This window comes from Clarias gariepinus, chromosome 14, assembly GCF_024256425.1.
Source record: "Clarias gariepinus isolate MV-2021 ecotype Netherlands chromosome 14, CGAR_prim_01v2, whole genome shotgun sequence".
In the NCBI taxonomy this organism is placed as follows: domain Eukaryota; kingdom Metazoa; phylum Chordata; class Actinopteri; order Siluriformes; family Clariidae; genus Clarias; species Clarias gariepinus.
In genome coordinates this window covers 25,595,858-25,616,508 of record NC_071113.1, presented here as the reverse complement: position 1 = coordinate 25,616,508, position 20,651 = coordinate 25,595,858, and the positions used below count along the sequence as shown (strand labels likewise).

The 20,651-nt window shown below is 40.1% G+C and overlaps 1 protein-coding gene across 1 annotated transcript in view; it reads right to left on the bottom strand.

The window, feature by feature from the left end:
• Positions 1 to 20,651, bottom strand: part of ryr2a (ryanodine receptor 2a (cardiac)) — a 146,971-nt gene that overhangs the window by 16,632 nt on the left and 109,688 nt on the right. Inside the window, exons 75-95 of the mRNA XM_053510837.1 lie at positions 20,429 to 20,563; positions 19,628 to 19,740; positions 19,186 to 19,282; positions 18,753 to 18,859; positions 17,419 to 17,470; positions 17,251 to 17,301; positions 16,861 to 16,960; positions 14,730 to 14,809; positions 14,566 to 14,642; positions 14,388 to 14,461; positions 11,768 to 11,785; positions 8,823 to 8,903; positions 7,791 to 7,879; positions 7,339 to 7,467; positions 5,113 to 5,217; positions 4,893 to 4,974; positions 3,987 to 4,789; positions 2,442 to 2,945; positions 2,201 to 2,274; positions 1,461 to 1,608; positions 1,030 to 1,116 (exon numbers count right to left, since the gene is read on the bottom strand). Of these exons, the coding sequence (XP_053366812.1) occupies positions 1,030 to 1,116; positions 1,461 to 1,608; positions 2,201 to 2,274; positions 2,442 to 2,945; positions 3,987 to 4,789; positions 4,893 to 4,974; positions 5,113 to 5,217; positions 7,339 to 7,467; positions 7,791 to 7,879; positions 8,823 to 8,903; positions 11,768 to 11,785; positions 14,388 to 14,461; positions 14,566 to 14,642; positions 14,730 to 14,809; positions 16,861 to 16,960; positions 17,251 to 17,301; positions 17,419 to 17,470; positions 18,753 to 18,859; positions 19,186 to 19,282; positions 19,628 to 19,740; positions 20,429 to 20,563 (3,006 nt within the window). The remainder of the gene's footprint in view (positions 1 to 1,029; positions 1,117 to 1,460; positions 1,609 to 2,200; positions 2,275 to 2,441; positions 2,946 to 3,986; positions 4,790 to 4,892; positions 4,975 to 5,112; positions 5,218 to 7,338; positions 7,468 to 7,790; positions 7,880 to 8,822; positions 8,904 to 11,767; positions 11,786 to 14,387; positions 14,462 to 14,565; positions 14,643 to 14,729; positions 14,810 to 16,860; positions 16,961 to 17,250; positions 17,302 to 17,418; positions 17,471 to 18,752; positions 18,860 to 19,185; positions 19,283 to 19,627; positions 19,741 to 20,428; positions 20,564 to 20,651) is intronic.

The following is a 20,651-nucleotide window of genomic DNA, read 5'->3' as shown; positions in this document are numbered from 1 at the left end:
ATGTTCATATGGTTAAAATAAGAGGTGTGCATCCTACAGATACACAAAGACGTTGTGTTAAGTGCAGGTTTTATGAGCTATAGACCAGATGCTTTGACATCAGTCATTTCTTTATCCTTAGTAACTGCCTAGTCAGGGTCATAGTTCAAATCAGGATTGTTTTATACTGTACATAGAAGAATGATAGAAGAATAAACATTTTATCATTATTTATTAACATTTGATTGCCATATATTTACATTTATTGATAAATCACCGTGATGGGTTTATCGGATAAAGCTGTGGGTTACTGATCGGAAGGTTGTGGGTCGAGCCCCAGATCTTTTACTGTAAGTTACTGTAACGCTGTTGAGCCCTTGAGCGCGGCCCTTAACCCCTTACCCCTCCAGGGCGCTGTATCCTGGCTAAGATATTTGAAAAAATCTTTTAACTGTGCTCTGAGTTACATGTGACAAATAACTGAATCGTCATCATCATCATCATCGTTCTGTACAGGAGGCCTGGAGGCTTTTTCTCGGTATTCAGAGCAGTAGGCACCTCATGGCATACAAGCATGCACATGCTCAAGTACTACGGGCAATCTGGGGATGCCAATTCGCCTAATCTTTAAATGCCAATTCACATGTCCTTAAACTGTGGGAGGAAACATGCAAACTCCCTGCACACAGACCCCAGGTGGAAATCAAACCTCGAACCCTGAAGATGCCTAAACAAGCATTTAAAAGGAGGAAGTGAAGAACCTACAAAATGTAAAAAAATGAAATCCCTATCCCTGGACATAAACAGTATTGAGGATAAGAGTGTGTTTCTGGACGTAAGTGACATCTTGGTTGTTTTTGGTCGTGACCTCGTGTGCTTTTTGTCTGTTTTCTTAAACTATTACTTGTGTCCCCGTTCGTGACTCCCTGCATGTTTATTATGAAGAAAAATCAGACTTATAAAGATACTGTAAAATACAATACTACAGTATACACTCTGTAAATCCGGTGAGGATCGTGACGTTACCCGGAGCACGCAGCACATCTTTACCTTATAGAACAGCAGGATAAAGTTGATCGCAAAGGCCACAAACAAAGCCAGCATTCTCATGTTGTAGAAATTGCGTGCGAAATAGTTCTGAAAAAAAGGACAGAAGGAAAAAAAACCCTCATACATCATCTCTGTCAGGAGCGGAGAATTAAATAATTACTGGGACATGATCCATAAGTCTACGAAGGAACTTTCCCATGAAGGGCATGACATAGAAATAGCATCGACTTTGTGAATTTCTATTTCAAATATTTTCCTAATATCGTCTGATCTACTATAATTTGGAGATTCTGTAAGGATTTTGCGTGACTACTGAGCTGATGTGTGGTTTCAAGGCAATGCCTTTTTTTTTTTTTTTTTTTTTTTACAAGAGGAGTACAGATTAACTTCAGGACATCATTTTGCAGCAAGTTCCCATGAGGCTGTCTTACTAGCAGCTTGCGCTGGTAGGCGATGATTTTCTTCCAGAAAGCAGACTCTTGAAGATCCGGCTCATCAGATTTGGAGGAGCGATGGAGCTGAGGCTTCCGTTTCTTTGGCACGTCTTTCTTCTTTTCTTTTTTCTCTCCATCCTCTCCTCTATGGCAGAGCCAAGAGTAAAAAATCACTGCTGGTAATCTGGTTAGATACTTGCTTTTGAGATATAACACTACGTTAAAAGTGAATGCACTACTTTATATACGTAATAATTATGCATAATTATGAAGACAATCATTCAGTATTTCCATATAAAACTTTAAAAAGTTGTAAATAAATAGCATTACCGGAGGATATATTAATGGCTGTAAAGAAAAAAATATATAGTATAAGACAGACCAGTTACCTATTGTACGCTCCTGGGATTTGCATAAAAATAGAAAGGAAGAATTCATATTCTCCAGCATGCTCAGTAAAACCTTGTACTATATATATATATATATATATATATATATATACAGTATATATATATACAGTGTATATATATATATATATATATATATATATATATATATTTCTTTACAGCTATGCATATATTCTCCGGTAATGTCATTTATTTATTAATTTTTATAGAAATACTGAATAATTTTGTTTCATGATAAACATATCTAACAGCATGTAATATGGTGCCTAAGACTTTTGCACAGTACTGTACATTAACATGTTATACTCTGTACTTGTATATAAACCATACTCTGCTTTCTCAGACACTGTCTTCGTCTCGTCTGCGATTTCCTTCTCGTCAGCCGATGACGATGAACCCTTCACCTACCAAAACAATTTTTAAAAGTTACTCAAGAACTGTTTTTTGGTACAAATGAAATTCACATCAACAGTCTTTAAGAGTTTCTCAGAGTTGAAGCATTTTCCTGGAATGTTGTTGTGTGACGTATTTACTGTAAGCGTACTGTATTTTACAAATGTGTCCTTGTTACCGTGTGCCTTCTGCGGAGTTCAGGTGAGGGCGTTGGGGGCGGAGGCATGGGTGTATTGAGCAGGTCTGTCAGGCTGGCATTGGGGTTATGTGGCATGAGTTTGTACTGCCCTCCTTCCCTCCTCAAGTCCAGCCCGAATATGTCAGACAGGAGGTCTGTGTCTTCCGCAGCCACGGCGAGGTCGGCCAAGTCTTCCTCAGGCGAGGTTTTCTCTGCGTGCTTCCTCTCCACCTCCTCGCTCTCGCCCCTCACCTCGTCCTGCGTCGGGTCGGGCATGTTCGCCAGCAGCTCGGACACCTTCATGGTCTTGGCTCCCTCCACCAGGCCTCCGCCCAGGAAGCTGCTGTAGATGATACGGAAGAAGCCGCGGGCCACGCTGAAGGCGAAGTGCAGCAGCCCCATAAGGACGCTCCAGCAGAAAGCAGCCAGCGTGGTCACCATGTCCTTCACCGTCATCTTCTTAGCCCTTTTCAGCTGCTTCTTCAGACTCTTCATGGACAGCACCTTAAATGTCAGTCCATCATGATACAAACACAAACACAATTTTTAATAACAGACTTGTTATAATATTGGGATGAGACGACATAATGACATCAAAAGACATTAGATATGTAAAAAATATATATAAAAATAATAAAAATAAAAAAAAAACATTTGAGGTTGAGGGATTCTATTTCTAAGAACATAAACAAACAAATGAATTAGCTAACTAACTAATAAATATTTAAATAAACAATTAAATAAATAATGACCACTAATAAAAAAAAAATTAAAGAAAAATAAATACATATGTAAATAAACAAAAAGCAATCAATAAAAATATATATATAATATAATATTATATAAAATAATAATATTATATAAAAGATAATAATTTAATATAATGAAATATATTTAAAAATAATATAATATAATATAATAAATAGTTATAAAATAACTATTTAGTTACTTATTGGAAAATAAGTAACTAAATAGAACTAATAAATACGTAAAAGAATTCAATTAAAAAAAATAAAAAATAACTATTTAAACTAAAACACAATAAAAAAATAAATAAATAAAAGGAATGTAAATAAATAAACAAATAAAATTAAATAAAATAATAAATAATATCGTATAATGTAAAAGTACATAAATTAAAGGGAAATAACGAACTTACTAGCTAAATAAATTAATAAATAAACAGAAGGAATAAATATTTGAATAAGAAAATTATATAAAGAAGAAGAAAAATAAACTAAAAAGTAAAAAAATTAATTAAAAAAATACAAATAAAAAATGAATAAATATTTTTTATTGCTTTTGTGATTTCATTATTGCTCGACTTTTTTGTCTTAATTTACTGTAGAGCTTTTATCTTCTTATGAATTATTTTTTTAAATAAATTTGCAGAGAGTACTGTCAAATGAACCCAGTTCCATATAGACTTAAAGTTATAAGGAGATACATCTTACATGGATGATGGCACTTAAATAAAATACAGTACACCTCTAAAGAAAAAAAAAATCACAGAGGTGATTTCATTCCTTCCAGCATTAATCGCACCTTCATGAGAAGCATGACGTTGTAGCGGAGGGCGAATAGTGCCGAGCACACAGTGCTGATGGAGAAGAAGCCCATATCAGGGGTTTCCTCTTCAGGTTTCTCCCGCTCGTTCTCTTCTTTGCTCGCCGAGCGCTCTCCTGCGTCCGACATCTGTGCAGCCAGCTGCATCTCGAATATCGTGTCTTCACAGAAATTTACAAACAGCTCCATCTTCTCCTTCTCTCCACCCTCGTTGACGACGTCGAAGATGAACTGCCGCTTGGACTCTTTCACCTGCGGCTTCTCCCATTGGGTCCGGCTCGACTCGCTGATCTCGAAGTAGACGCGCTCGATGCGCTTGGCGCTGCCCATGATCTCGATGCGGCCCAGGTAAGGCTGGAAGTAATTGAGCACGCTCTCTGCCAGCTCCAGGAAGGTCTGCAAACGTGAGTCGTGAGGCATGTGCTCGGACAGGTTAGTCAAGAGCACGGCCACGTTGAAGCCGATGTCTTTGGCCGGCTCGTGAAAGCGTTCTACGAATTCCTCGTAATCGAGCAGCTCGTTCTCGTCCGTTTCCGCACACGAGAGCAGGAACTCTGTCTCGGACTGGGTGTAATGCTTGTGGCTCTCCATGGCCTTGTGAAAGTCTCTCTTGGAGATGACCCCTTTCCCATCGGGGTCGTACTCTTTGAAGGTGTCTGATGACGTGAGGTCTTTTAGCTTGAGGAACATGTCGAAGAACTTGAGAATCATCTCCACGTTGTTGGAAGACTCCACCAACATGTCGACCATCTGCTTTCCGATCGTGCCGTTCACAACATTACCTTAAGTAATAAAAAAAAAGGTTCATTAATCAATTAATTAATTAATTAATTACACAAAACACAAAGTAGAACAGATTGAATGGAGTAGCTTGTGGAGTATTACCCTCTAACATGGAGAGCAGCATTACCACCATGTCCTTCTGCAGATCCATGAGCTCTTTCAGAAGATCAATTTGGCTTGAATCCTGCGAAAAAGAAAAAAACAAATACGAAGAGAAAAGCCTCACTGGTTTTGCATCATTACACACAGACAGGAGATTCTAATTTATTGAACTATGAGGAGTTTAAGCTTTCGCCACATGTTTTTTGTGCTCCTACAGTACCTGTGAGAGCTTCATCTGCATGTGTGCAAAAACATGGAGGAACCCGACGACGGCGTCCCACAGACGACTGTGTGCCAGGCTCTGCTGGTTCCCTGTGCAAGGACCCTGGACCAACACATGAGAAGAACCTTAACATGCTTCTGATCATTGCACTGAGGCTTTAAAGCAGTTCATCCTGGAGTATCTTACAATAGATTAGGCTTAATCTGAAAGGATCTGACGGGCTTAATGCAATTTACCACAAATATAAACAGTGGAACCTTGGACGGTGCGCACACACACATAACGACAGGCTGATACAGAGAGGGAGAAAATGGATCTTTAACCTCTTTAATGAGACTTGCTTTTGCTTTACACACACGCTGTACACACACGCATACAGACACAAAATAAAATTTGTTTTACACACACACACGTGGTCACTGTTATAGTAAACAGTACACACGTGCACGGATGTTGATTATACCAGTGAGAGACGAGCACTAAGACCCAGCAGGGGAGACGATTACCCACAATTCCGCAGTGCAAGAGAGAGAATGGTTCAGTTGTGATTTATTTCAAAATGTATTAAAAATCTTTGCTCGTCTTGCGGAACATTCGCAAACCGTGTTACTCGCAATCCGAGGTTACACTGTGTTACACTATTTATACTTTACTTACAGTATAGTAGTGATGGGAAGGTGGAATCATTTTAGTCACTTGGTTCTTTAATCTCGTTCATCAAAATGAACAAATCATGTTTTAAGTCATTTAGTTTATTTCGTTCCTTTGATCAGAAATAAACTAAAATGCTGCATTTTCAATAAAAAGACTCCCAATACGTCTACATACCCAAATGTTTACTATAGTTCCTGTAATAAGAATATTTTAATGCAGCTAAGGACATATTATAATAAACAGAATGAGGAGCTCACCTCTTATATCTTCTAGTCTGAGTCGTTTGTTCTTTTGATTCTATTGCACTGCATAGCGTCTATGGGAGTCACGTGACAAAGGAACGAACGACTCGGGGTAGAAGAGTCATTGAAAAAGAATCACTCAAATCTGTTTCCTGTAAATAACCTACGGAGGTTTTGCGATGATTTGCGCATGCGTGCCGATAGAAAATGAACTAAACACTCTCCGAGACTACCCGTTCTTCCGAGTCACGTTAAAGACTCATTCAAAAAGAACGAATCGATCTTTAACGACCCATCACTACTGTATAGCCATACACTGTACATCAATTTGACACATTTTTTCATCAATTATTACAAAAATGTTGATGAGGAATGTAGCCTGAAGTTCAAAAATGCAAGAGGTTCTTAGGAAGATCCTCTTCAATGAATCTCTGAATTGGCTAGGAGACTGTGAGGATGAAATGATTATCTGCCAACTTGTACAATTTATACTACTTTCAGACCTGGCGAAATACTTTTATCTCATAAAAGTTCTTTTAGTGTTAAAGTAATCTGGCCAATTCAGCCCGAGTTGTAAAGTACAAGAGGTGTCAGGTCAATCCGCGACTTGTGATGAAATGTCTCATGAATGAATCTGCGAAATCGATTGACATTTACAGAAGGCTTCAAGCGCAGTACGGTGATAAGACTTCTACAGTACTGTAGCCGCAGTAAAGCATTCGAATGATGCAGTCGTTTTAAAAAAAGAATGTATGTTCATGAATGATGGTCCGGGCCTGAGGTGGCTCAGAACCCACTGCAGCTGTTCCTGTAAAGGTTGAGTGAGCTAGATGCATCTGTCTGTGGAAACAATCATTCACCAGCACCACCTGCAGGTTACAGGAACTCGGCGGGGAGTTATTGCTACACCTAATGCCACATTGCTGACCTCGCTCTGAGCCGTGTCCACATGTTTGGGCCATTAAAGGAGTTCCTGGAAAGCAGGCAGTCTGATCATGGCTCCAGCTTACTGAGAAAACTTTCAACCTTGGTGGTATCCAAGCACTCGTGAAACACTGGAATAAGTGTAGCAGGGGATTATATAGAAAAATAAATGGAGATTTTACTCTTATAACTGTGTTCTGTTATTCTGCAAACTCAAAAGTCCTGGTTTGACTTGAACACCCCTTGCAAAATTAATAAAAAAGCACTGGCCTGAATGATTTAATGTAGTTAGATAGTACAAAAACTCTTAGTGTAAAACCCATGAGTGAAAAAAAGGTTCTCAGGAAGCAAAAGTGATGATGTCACCACATCTGGAAAAAAAATAAATAAATAAATAAAGTACCTGAATATACTCTGTGAGAGTATTGAAGACCTGCTTGGCCACATTTATAGCTTTGGAGAAATTTCGCTGACCCTGCTCATCAATCACATCCTTCCCCGAATAGTACCAGTAAAAATCACTAATGGACTCCTGGTGGAAAAAAAAAAATAAATAAAATTTAAAAAAAAAACACAATTAAATGATTAAAATTAATTTGAGAATGAAACATTACAGATATCACATACTGCATCGGAATAATAGAGCTGCTAGAAAAAAATGCTATTGTACATTATGTCACAGCTAATAAACAGCTGGTTGATGTTTGCTCCAAGTGCATTGTGGGTAAAACAAAAAAAGTCAGTCCCACAGTAACCAAGTCTACATTTTTTTTTTTTTTTGGTATATTTTTTACGAAAAAGGGCTGACAGTCTATTTACTACAGCTGTACTGCATTTGCAGCTGCAGTGTCTCACCTGTACTCTAAGCAGGTAGTCCACGGTGGAGATGATGATGTTGACAGTCGTGTTGTTTCCCGTTTGCGTTCTCAGGTAGTTCTGGAAATCTGCATGGCACACACTCCATGAATATCTGTTCTCAGACATGCGCATTATAATCATAATTATGTAACCATATGTTAAAGGGCAACTATCATGCATTTTTTTTTTGTCGTTTTTTTCTTTAACTTTTAAAAAAAAGAAAAAAAATTCTTTGCTTAAAAAAGCCAATCAGCGTTCCCCCCCAAACCCCTACATCCCCCCCTACCCCCGCCCCCCCCGCATGTTGCTCAGCTCTGTTGTTCTTGAAACGCTGAAATGTTTCTAGTATGAAAAAAAAATGTAAGAAATAAGTTTATCTGCTTAAAAAAGCCAATCCCTATGTGACCTCATATAAGGACGACCCCCTCCCGCTGACTTCTTGCTCAGCTCTGCTGCTCTCTGAGGGGCGTAGCTCAGCGACTGAACCAAACGCCGGCTAAGTTGCATGTACATCTGAGAGGAGGTGTTAGCACCATGGGTCCGAAGAACGATGTCAAGAAGAAAAAGGGAGTCGCTTATAGTTTGGCTATTAAAGCAGTCTGTGTCAAAAGGAATCATAAATTAAGATTGAAAGGTTTGATGTTTATAAACTTATAAAAATATTTGATTATAATGTTGAAAATTATAATATATATAAAAGGTGATATTGCTAATATATTTGGGTGGCTGGAGCGGATTATCTGCATTTACATTATTTGCTATGGGAAAATGCGTTTCATAATACGAAATTTTGCCTTAAGAGCCTGGAAGAATCTGGAAAGGGACCAGAAAGGATTAAACTCATATGCCGAGGTACCACTTCAAATATACCTAAAACATGCGTGTATGTAATGTAAATACATTAATGTAATGTAAATAACTGCTGCTATAAAAATCAAAGAGAACAGAACGTTGCGTAGTAATAAGCAGAACGCGACGCTCTGCTAAACCCTTCAGTCTGGTTTAAAGGGCCAGTGGAGCGGTCCTCACCCGAGTTGTGTCCTTCACAGAGCAGCTGCAGGAAGCGGAACAGGTCACAGGTGAACTCGTCGTCCTGCATCACCTTCTCGCCTGCACGGCCGGACCAGAGCACACGCGCGTTACAGTCGGAATGGAAACCGATGGCACACAGCTACAAAGTCTGAGAGAGGTACGTCGCATACTGTACGTCCAGCATAATCCTCATACCCACTCACACACACACACACACACACAACTATGCACACACACACACACACACACACACACACACACACTGATGGGGGACACTACTCGCTATCAGAGAGAGTAAAACCATATGGGTAATGGAAGGAGTCGAGCAGCATTTTGTTCCTGTGTCTCTTCAAATAAGTCAAATATAATAATCGAAATAAATTATTATGAAAAATAACTTTGGGGTTAAGGGTTTTTTAAGTTTATTTATTTTTATATATAAATATATATAAAGTACATCCAGATACAGCGGAGGAATTTCGAATGTATAAACCAAATCGAACATGTCCGACCGATAGCTGTCCGGCTGTAGAGACGGCGTCGGGACAAAATGCTGCGTTAACCATGCGGAAGGCTTCTCATGGTTAATGGATGTGGGAGCCCCTGACCAAACGGTGATTCTGAGATGACCTTGACTACAATATATCACTCTGACCACAATGAGCACAGATCTCGGTCATTTCACAACAGCTAAGCCTGAAAGTGCTTGGAGTCGCTCTGCATGAGCGGGGTGCGATGTTTTTTGACCCATCCCCTCGCCCGAACCGTATTAAGAGAGAAAAGCGACACGCGGAGAATCAAGCGTACGCTGATCACTATGAATTGTTAGAATAATGATTTCGCTGAGGCACTTTCAGGCTTATTTTTTCATCCGATGATAAACCAGAACAGAAGCCTTACAAAAACAGGCTGCAATTTCCAGGCATCTCGACCTCGTGATCGTTATACAACAAAGCATATAACTCTTAACACATCTTATTTCCTATTCAGAACAATAACAATGCGCTTATGTAACAATAGGAATGCACTGTTGGTACACAGTAGTAGATCACACAGTCCTGGTAAAGTGATCTGTGGATAAAACATTTGATTTGGTTAGACTTCCTCTGGTCTATCATTCTTTTTACTGTCCGAGTGTAAAACTGCACTTTTTTTTTTTGTTTTTTTTTTCGTGTTGAAAAATGGAACCACTCAATGGAAACATGGATGGAGAACACAAAAAAACACAACACCGATCGTCGGATGAAAGCGTACAAATAAAAATAATAATAATAAAAAACCAAGAAACGAATATCACATCAGAGAAACGAAACAAACAAACAAACCAAATAAAAAAAAAGAAAGTGAATAAAACTAAGGAAAACAACAGCGAGTACGGCACAGGACGGCCCCAGATAGCCCGGGGCGTCGACGAATCGAGGAAGAAGGAGAAGGTGGAAGAAAGTTTAAGGAGGAGGGACTACGGAGTCAGGTGTCACATTAGGGCAGCCAGGAAGCCACGAGTCCAAAGAGACGCAAGATTACCGAGAGATTAGAGAGAGAGAAAGAGAGAGAGAGAGAGAGAGAGAGAGAGAGAGAGGAATACAGCACTGAAACACGCAGCCAATGCGGCACCGAGCAGGGACAGGACACGGGGATGTAATGGGCAGAGGAGGTGGGGGGAGGGGGGGGGTGACTATAACTAAAAACACCTAACTGCTCTTACATTGAGCGTGCCAGAAACTGTGCAAATCCTGAGGGGGAGGCAAAAACAAGTGTGTGAATGGCGAGAGGTCTACAGGGCAATCTTCTGCTATGCCTTTCCCCCGACGCGGAGCCCGCGCTGGTGTCAGAACCGCCGCTGGTCTACAGCGCGCCATTTTAAACAACCAGACTGCATTCACACCGGTTTAACATCCGAATCAGCAATACAATTCGATCCAATTCAATTTTAGCAATGAACCGGATCTCTATGTATAATAACATATTCCAATTTATGCCCTTTATTTACTTTGAGAACATTTATGCAACAATTGTTAATTTCAACTATTTTCATTATTATTATTGACAACATTTATTTTTTGAATTAGTTATTAAAAAATTATATAATTCCCCACAAATTTTCTCCCTAATTTAATGGTGTCCATTTCCTCCCCGTCACTAGGGGGCTCCCACGTTAAAGGCTACTACTACCAGTCGGAAGGGCCGAAGACTATCACGTGTTTCCTCCGAACCAAGTGACGCTACCGACCGCATCTGTTCGAACTGCTCGCTCACGTAAAGTTGGAGTAACACACTCGGAGGACAGCGCTATGAGCTCTCAGACGCCCATGACTGGCTGTAGAGCCGTGATTAATGTAAGAGCGCTCACCCATCCTACCCCACCCCTCTGAGAGAGCTCGGCCAATCAGCTCTCTCCTTAGGTCCTAACCCACGAGAGGTTACAGCATCACCTGGGAATCGAACTAGCGATCTCCAGATGCACTGCACCACTCGAGGGCCTAACATTTATTATTAATTAAAAATAATCCCCACTGTTCACATCACCTTCCCTTTTTTATAAAGACAGTAATATCATAATTGAGAAAACTCTGGCCCCACCCCATCTCCTTACATCACTGGTTTCTCAGTCAAATCCCATCTCAGGTTTTCATGGCTGAATATATATATTTTATTTAACTGGAACTGCGTCACTGCTTGTCCTCGACTCTGGCACCAGCATTGGCACTGTGTGGGTGGAAAAGTGCTGTAAAGGAAACAGTGGAGATACAGGTGCTAATCGAGCTCAGGGAGGACGGGGAAAGGGTTGCCAAAGGGGCCGACTGAGGGGTCAGAAGGAGGACAGGAAAGACAGGATGTGGACTGATTTACAGTACGTATGGGACACGTGGAGGGCTCGGGACCTGAACAGAGAGGACACAAAGCTAAAAAACCACAGCAAAATGACAGAAGTGCATAATTACCACGCTCATGGGTGATGACTGAGGAGGAGGGGGAGACAGTACATGAACCCAAAAGAAGAAAAAAAGAAAAGGAAAGAAAATAGTGAGAGGTCAAACAGAATACAAGATCCAACTTTTTTTTTTTTTTTTTTGAGTGGGAAGAGATGAACTTGGATTCAATCATCAGCGTTCCGGTTTATGAATCACCTTAAACAGTACACGTGGACGTTACAGAGCTGGTGTCCAACATGGACAGCACAAATGTTCAAATTAATCCTCCTTAGAAAGAATGACGTTTTTTTAAATCTGTGTTTTAGTCTATATTATGTATGTACAGTATCTATAGTATACCTGTTCCTTTATGTATAATATAATGTAATCAGACATCAAAGCTCACATTAACTAAAATCAATTCCTAAAATATTGAATCTTAAAAGTGTCTCATGTAACAAATGTATAATATTTATAATGTATAATATTTATAATCTATAATATTTATGACAATTTGCTGATTAATTCATGATGAAGTTGCGGACAATCCCTGGTGTAGATCATTACTGGATTTATTTTCCTGACTGTGTGTAATAGAGCAGGAACGGAGCTGACTGAATCCAATCGAAAGTGCAGAGGTTTGTTTGATAGAGCAGTAAAAGACAGCACATGCCTTCGGTTTAATTCAAGGGTATTATGACAAAAAAAAGGAACATGGGAAACAAAACAATAGAGCTCTTGCAGTCACGTGATCCGGAATCAAAGCATTCGCCATTTTGTCTGGCGGACACATAATGATCGATCGCGGGCTCAATTTACCCCCTAAAGAGACATAAGTGTTGAAAACTCCAGTCACTGGATATTTTTTCTCAGGCTCCAGCCATTGTTTACACTTTCGAGGACACTTTCACCATGCGGTGATGTTTACCTTTCTCTCTTTCTCTCTCTCTCTCATCAGGCATGATTTGACATTAAGCTATCATTTAATAAAACTGAAACTCTGTTGCGCAGCACTGTAGCCTAGCATTTCCAGGGTTGAGGGTTCGATTCCCAGCTCAGGTCTGCGTGCGTGCCGGTTGCATGTTCTCCCCTTGTTTACTGGCTTCACCAGTGCTTCATTTGTGTCCCATTTATGTAGAAGCTTTTTTTGTGTTCGCCGGAGCCGGAATTCAAAATGTTTTTGTTGCATGCAGAAATAAAATTAAGTTTTCTCTGTAGCAGTTCATTAAGTTTAACAATTTCAGCAACACAGTATAGTTCATTTGTACATAGCATAAATGTAAACAACAAAAAAAAAAGATATATGAAGTGTTATTTTCATTTTAGATGTCAAAAGCTCCCGGTGATTTCTTTTCTGTGGGAAACGGCTCCAAATGGCTCCGAGTGTGTTTAAGGTTGCCAATCCCTGGCCAAGCTGAATGTCAACGGGAACAACTGCTGTGTGCTCTGAGCCAACTTGGCTGGCATCGTCATTCACGGGCATACGGCCTTCTTTAAAACGTTTGCACCATTTAGATGTTTTACTGCATCACTGTGCTTAAAATCCTTAATTTTTTTTTACGTTTTATGCATTTATTAACGAGAAAAGTCCCAGTTTGACTTGAATGCCCCTTGTATTATGGATATTAAATTGTTAAATACTTAAAATAAACATTAATTTGATTATGCTACCTGATATAAAACGGTCACTACACAAGCACCACTGACCATCATTTTAAAACTGCAGACAGACGGCCAGACAAAATGCCGGCTGGTTTGGTTTTACATCGGCACCTTAACGTCACACACAAGAGCCCTATAGGGAAAATTAAGCTTCGATTTCAAGTTGAAAACAAACCTTAAACACAATCTTGACACAACAATGAAACAAAACAGATCTTATCCAAATGAAAGACATTTTGTTCTTTACAAAATAAGTCAAAACGAATGTGCTGGTAAAGACAATAAATGTCAAAAAAAAAGCATTTGTATAAGGCTGTATGGAACCTTCAGATATTACCGTCCTGCAGTAACTTTTCAGCATTTATTGTATTTACTATAAAGATTTTTTGTCATGGTACCCTTTCTGAAAATCATTTAAACACGTTCAAGAATTCATAAACAGCTTTCAACGTCAAACAAGTACTCAAGGTTTGGATTAGCGTCAGTCAATCTGAGCTGTGAAGTGTAAATGATCGTTGGTGTGAAAGGGCAGAACAGACAGCCATTTGATCTAACAGCTACTGTAGATGGTACGCACACACACACGCACACACACACACACACATGGCAAAATCAAAACGAATGAAATTAAACGTGTTTTAGACAAAGACACCGATCACGAGTGGTCTAAACATTTAAAATCATGACGGTGGATGTAGACATCATGGCTGAAGAATGACAAAAAGAAAGAAATAATAATAATAATAAAAGCAACATGAAACGATACTGACAAAAAAAGGACAACCATAGAAAAGATGAGGAAAACCACAGGGCATGTTTTGGTGTAAATACTAAACCTTGGAGTAGTGGCCAATTTACAACACTGTGTTTTAAAAAGTAGAAAAAAATGAGTTATAAAGCAGATTATTTGGATATTGTTAGGATAATAATCAGAATATTCAACACGAGAATAGATTGTATAGATTTCTCGCGTTTTTTGTGAACCTACCCGAGCCTTCTTCTGTCACCATGCCCAGACCCTCGGCTTTATTCTGTCTCTCGAAAGCATTCAGGTCTAGAACGCTGGGACGAAGACGAAAAAGACAGATATGTAAAACATCAGAAAATCTATAACATCATTTTATCCTTAACAGTGTTTTTGTTTAAAGTGTTTTCTGATAAATTACCTGCAAGACTGCATAAGTCCCGCCAGGCTCTGGAAGAATCCCACGTCCTTTTTGTCCTTCAGGTAGTCCAGCATTTTCTACAAGTGAACATTCATGTGTTTGTGGTTGTTTAAAAGCCGTAATACATTCTCTTGCATATGAACAGGTCTTTGACATGGCGGTACCTGCTGTACTGTGGAGTTTCCACCGTTCAGGATGGCGATGCCCAGCTTCAGCGTGGATGCCACCATCGGCCCCATCTCACCTGCACGCACAGCCAGAGCAAAGTCACGACCTCTGGCACTGCAGAGATCACGAGCGGCACAACACCCACACGCTGTACCGTATGACCTCCAGGTGCTCGGCTCTAGTCATGTTGCTCGAGTGCTGTGGCGGTTTGAATCGTTTTTCTTCTCTCTCGTTTAAAAGTCCAGTTTCTAGCTCTCTACAGCTCACGCTCTCATCATTCACTCTTAAAGCTGCTTTTATACACGTCTCCTAAATACGGTGTATATCAGTTATAATTATCAGTAGGAATCTATTTAAAAAATGTAATATGTACATCATAAAATAATGACACATTTTAATGTTGAAATTGTTACATAAATTAAAAAAGGTATTTAATTGCTATTTAACTGGTTTTATTTCATTATCTATTCATTTGCTTTTTCATATACTGTATTTCTTGATTTATTCTGTTGTTCATTATATGATTCATTTTTTTTGTTTGTTTATTTATTTCATAATTTATTCGGTAATGTATTTCTTTCTTTCTTTATTTTAAAATTGATTTATTTTAAACTTATCCAGGATTTATTTATAATCAATTAAATAATTTATTTCATGCTTATTTTACTGATAGATTTTATTTATATATTGATTTATTTTGAGATTTATTTCTAATTATTTATTTATGATTAATTGAATTATTTATTCCAAGCTTCTTTTACTGATAGACTTTATTTATTTATTTATTTATTTATTCAAGATTTATTTGTAATTATTTACTTATGAATAATTAAATAATTTATTTAACGTTTCTTTTACTGATAGATTTTAATTATTTATTTCACCATTTATTTATTTAATGATTTATTTCGGACTTTATTGATTTCCTTATGACTATGGAATAAATGAATCATACAGAAATTATAAAAGTATGTAACAAATAATAATTAGATAAATAATAAAATAACCTTTTACATTAATAATCAAATAAATGTGTACACAGTTAAACGAATCATTAAACATAACATTTAAATGCCTTGTGTGAGTTGGTCAGACGTGTACCTTTATGTGAGTTGGTCAGACGTGTACCTTTATGTGAGTTAATCAGACGTGTACCTTTATGTGAGTTGGTCAGACGTGAACCTTTATGTGAGTTGGTCAGACGTGAACCTTTATGTGAGTTGGTCAGACGTGAACCTTTATGTGAGTTGGTCAGACGTGTACCTTTATGTGAGTTGGTCAGACGTGAACCTTTATGTGAGTTGGTCAGACGTGAACCTTTATGTGAGTTGGTCAGACGTGTACCTTTATGTGAGTTGGTCAGACGTGTACCTTTATGTGAGTTGGTCAGACGTGTACCTTTGTGTGAGTTGGTCAGACGTGTACCTTTATGTGAGTTGGTCAGACGTGAACCTTTATGTGAGTTGGTCAGACGTGTACCTTTGTGTGAGTTGGTCAGACGTGTACCTTTGTGTGAGTTGGTCAGACGTGAACCTTTATGTGAGTTGGTCAGACGTGAACCTTTATGTGAGTTGGTCAGACGTGTACCTTTATGTGAGTTGGTCAGACGTGTACCTTTATGTGAGTTGGTCAGACGTGTACCTTTATGTGAGTTGGTCAGACGTGTACCTTTATGTGAGTTGGTCAGACGTGTACCTTTATGTGAGTTGGTCAGACGTGTACCTTTGTGTGAGTTGGTCTGACGTGAACCTTTATGTGAGTTGGTCAGACGTGAACCTTTATGTGAGTTGGTCAGACGTGTACCTTTATGTGAGTTGGTCAGACGTGTACCTTTATGTGAGTTGGTCAGACGTGTACCTTTATGTGAGTTGGTCAGACGTGTACCTTTATGTGAGTTGGTCAGACGTGTACCTTTATGTGAGTTGGTCAGACGTGTACCTTTGTGTGAGTTGGTCAGACGTGAACCTTTATGTGAGTTGGTCAGACGTGTACCTTTATGTGAGTTGGTCAGACGTGAACCTTTATGTGAGTTGGTCAGACGTGAACCTTTATGTGAGTTGGTCAGACGTGTACCTTTGTGTGAGTTGGTCAGACGTGTACCTTTGTGTGAGTTGGTCAGACGTGTACCTTTGCTGGCGCTGATGGTCTGCAGCACCATCTCAGCCGCACCGCGATCATGGAGCCGAGCCTGCTGATAGAGCAGCTTCTGTTTCTCCATCTCCTTCTCCTGTAAGAGAACAAAGTAAGGACAGGACATCAGTAGGAAGAAAAGGAAATGACATCACTAGTCTACATCCCACAGTCGCACCACAGATCCTGCCATCCTCAGTACAGCCCTGTACCTGGATAGGGATTATTTAGAAAAATCATATATATTTAAAACAGACTGAAATCTGCTCATTCAGAACACTTCAGGAGGTCTGAGCCACATTTCCTCACATTTATTTAAGGTTTTAAATGAAGCTTAAATAGATCTCTACTGTCCGTATCATCATATAATCCCAGAACTATGCTTACTTCAAAACTTATCACTTCCTCTTCGTCGTCTTCCTCCTCATCATGGCAGCTCTGTGAACCATTTACAGAAAATGAGAACGTGTCAGGAGAACCTGTACGCCGAGCGGTGATAAAAGTATTGGCACTCATTGGACCGAATTACTCCTTGTGAACTCCCTTTTTTCTCACCTTGGCCATGATGTCAGCGTAGGCCATGTAAAGACTGTCCTCCTCCAGTTTACTGAAAAAAGAGACACATAGAGAACATGTGTTTGTACTGATACGTTTATTCTGCACTCTCTTTAAAACTGCTAAGCGGATCAGCGTCTATGAAGAAATTACTAAGGAAGATTTTGGATGATCATGAAGCTACAAGAGCATGAGTCAGGGGTCAGCTGGTCAGCATTCTAGTTTATCTCATAGGCGTTCACTTACTCACTCATTCCCTATACTGCTTAACCCCTTCAGGGGCGTGGGAGACCTGGAGCCTCGACACTCCAGGGTGTACCACCGCAGGGTACATTCTGGACGGGGTGCCAATCCATCGCTGGGCACACAGGTACACACTCACTCACTCACTCACTATGGACAATTTGGAAACGCCAATTATCTGCATGTCTTTGGATTGTTGTAGGGAGACAGAAAACCTGGAGAAAACCCAGCAAACTCCCAACCCTGGAGGAGTGAGCGCCAACTTCAGTGCTAACCACACAACCACCATTTACTTTACACCATTTACACTATTTACTAAACATAGACATCTCGTAGTCTTTTCCAGAGTTGCTATCGGTTATCTCATTACACATTTAAGAACTTGAGTGTTACAAGCCTTGTCCACTGGTGGCAGCTTGGTAATGCTGGGGATTGAACCAGTGACCTTCCAACCAGTAGGCTATCACCAACCAGTTCAATAGTGGTGAGGTCACACTGAGTTCTTTCACTCCCATCAAAACAGAATGTATTCCTGCAGCTCGCTTTGTGCCTACTCGAGCAGGTGTTCTTAGTTCCAGAGAAGAGAAATTGTAATGCTTGTTATACAGAGGCATTCAATACAACACTGAGCTTTAAACATTGTGGCAACAGTTTGGGCAAAGATCTACACATACTGTACATAATGTATAAGGATGATAGGGTTTCAAACACCTGTTCTATCTACTTTTTGTACAATACACATGAGCTCCCTCCGTGATTATACCACGGTCCGTTCGTAACTCGGGAAATTCGTAACTTGAATGTATGTAAGTCGGGGACTACTAGTGTCATGGAATAAGAGTTAAAGGAGACTCCGAGTGGCGCAGTGGTAATCATCTCGCCCTATCATCTTGAGATCGCTGGTTCAAACCCCGGGTGATGCTGTAACCTCTCGCAGCCGGAGGTCTAGAGAGAGCTGATTGGCCAATGGGAGGGTCGCGAGGTACTTAGCGGATAGCGCTGTCCAACGGTGCGTGAGCGAGTGACGGGGAGGATTTGGATATGACTAAATTAGGGAGAAAATCGAAGGGGAAAAAAGCAATAAAACGAACCATTTCTCAGTGAGTGCAGTCCTACTGAATAGCTGAATGAGCTGGTGCAAAGGGTCGATGTGTTTAACCCCCTCATCCTCCTCTGATGGTTCCTCTCCACCCGGCTTCTGCAACACAAAACGCCAAACATCAGCTCCAAATTCACCTTCGCGTCAGTACTGAAACTGAAAAACCAATAATAAAAAAGCAATCATAGCCGATTGTACAGAAAGTATTATCTTTTTTTTTTCATATTCCACAACATGCTTAATTTATTTCCTTATTATTTTTAGGCACCGGAGCCCTCAGTATTCCTTTAAAAGATCCCATGTACTTGTGCTTTGCGTATCACTTTTTCTGCCCAGCTGACAGAAACATTTCCAAACCCAGTAAACGAGGAGGTTTTACCGAGTCTGACGGCATGATGCTGTATAAGAACCATAAAAGCACTCACAGCCAAATCCTCTATGAGCTTATCTTCAAAATAATGCTCCTCTGTCTCAATCCAGGACTTCTCATAGCCCTGCAGGAACAGGTTCACGGCCCGGTGCCTGCGAACCACACACACAGTAAATATCACGGCCTTTTCTGAATGCAGCTCTGGTCCTCCTGATAAGAAATGATCTTCCATGATGGAGGAAAAAAAAAAAAGGTTTGCAAAGCAGGTGCTGGTTTGTATTAAACGTGCGTGTGTTATTAAAAAAAAAAAATGCCAACACACACCTAAAGCAAAATGTTGTAGACATAAATACAGATTGGACACACCAAAGACTTTTGCTAATTATGGTAAGTACATAGGAGGAAAATCTGACTTTGCTCAGCAGGTACTACAGTTATCTTTTTTTTTTTTTTTTAAAGCAGTGCTTCATAGGACAAGATGAAGAAAAAGACAATACCTGGGCAGGTTATATAGAGGAGCCATCCTGAAGCAGGCCACCACCGCACGCTTCCTCTGTTTGGACAGCAGCTTGTGCCAGACGGCCTTCTTACTCCTCTGAGGATGCTCCACCTGATCACACACACAGCGTCCAGTCTTACAGGAAGCATTAACAGCAGAAAGAACTCCCGTAGGGATACTTCACTATTACAGCACATTTAAAGTTTTTTTTTTTTGGGTTGTTATAGGTACACTACAGTATGGGTGGCATAGCGGGTTAGTGGTTAGCGCTGTCGCCTTGCACCTACAGGTCCTGGCTTCGATTCCCGCGTCAGGTCTGCGTGCATGGAGTTTGCATGTTTTAGCCGTGCTTGCTGGGTTTCCTCCAGGTTCTCAAGTTTCCTCCCACAGTCCAACGACATGCAGATTAGCCTAATTGCCGTTCCCAAATTGCCTGTGTGAATGTGCGTGTGTGTGTGAGTGTTGAACTGAGCTCCTATCACGGTCGTACCAAAATGGGATGGTCATCATTGGCCTCAAGGTCTCTAGTGGTTCCTAGATACTATATAACTCTGTTAGTACATAATGAACATAGCACAATATTTTAGGTATCTTCCAGATTTTGTATAGGATCCAGTCCCAAGTTCACTTGCTTTGAATTCATGATGCCTTGATGTGAAATCTATCCTACTGTAGGTCACGTCCTGCGATCCTTCCTAACCCCCTAACGAGTGAGCCACGGGATACGGAGGAAGTGATGTAACAAAGGTACTGTGTGTGTGTGTGTGTGTGTGTCAGGCGCCAGATGCTCTGCACTAACCTGGTCCAGATGGAAGAGCACATGAGCGATGTCCAGCACTCTCTCTACAGTCTTCTCTGGGTCTGAGGTGTCCTCACTGCGGTTGGGCATGTCCTTATATAGTGCCATCTGCCAGCGAATTGCAGGGTCCTCCAGCTGGGTTTGCGCACACACACACACACCAACCAAGTCACTCATTTAAAAGATATTAACACTCAATTAACTAAAAATACTTTTGAAAACA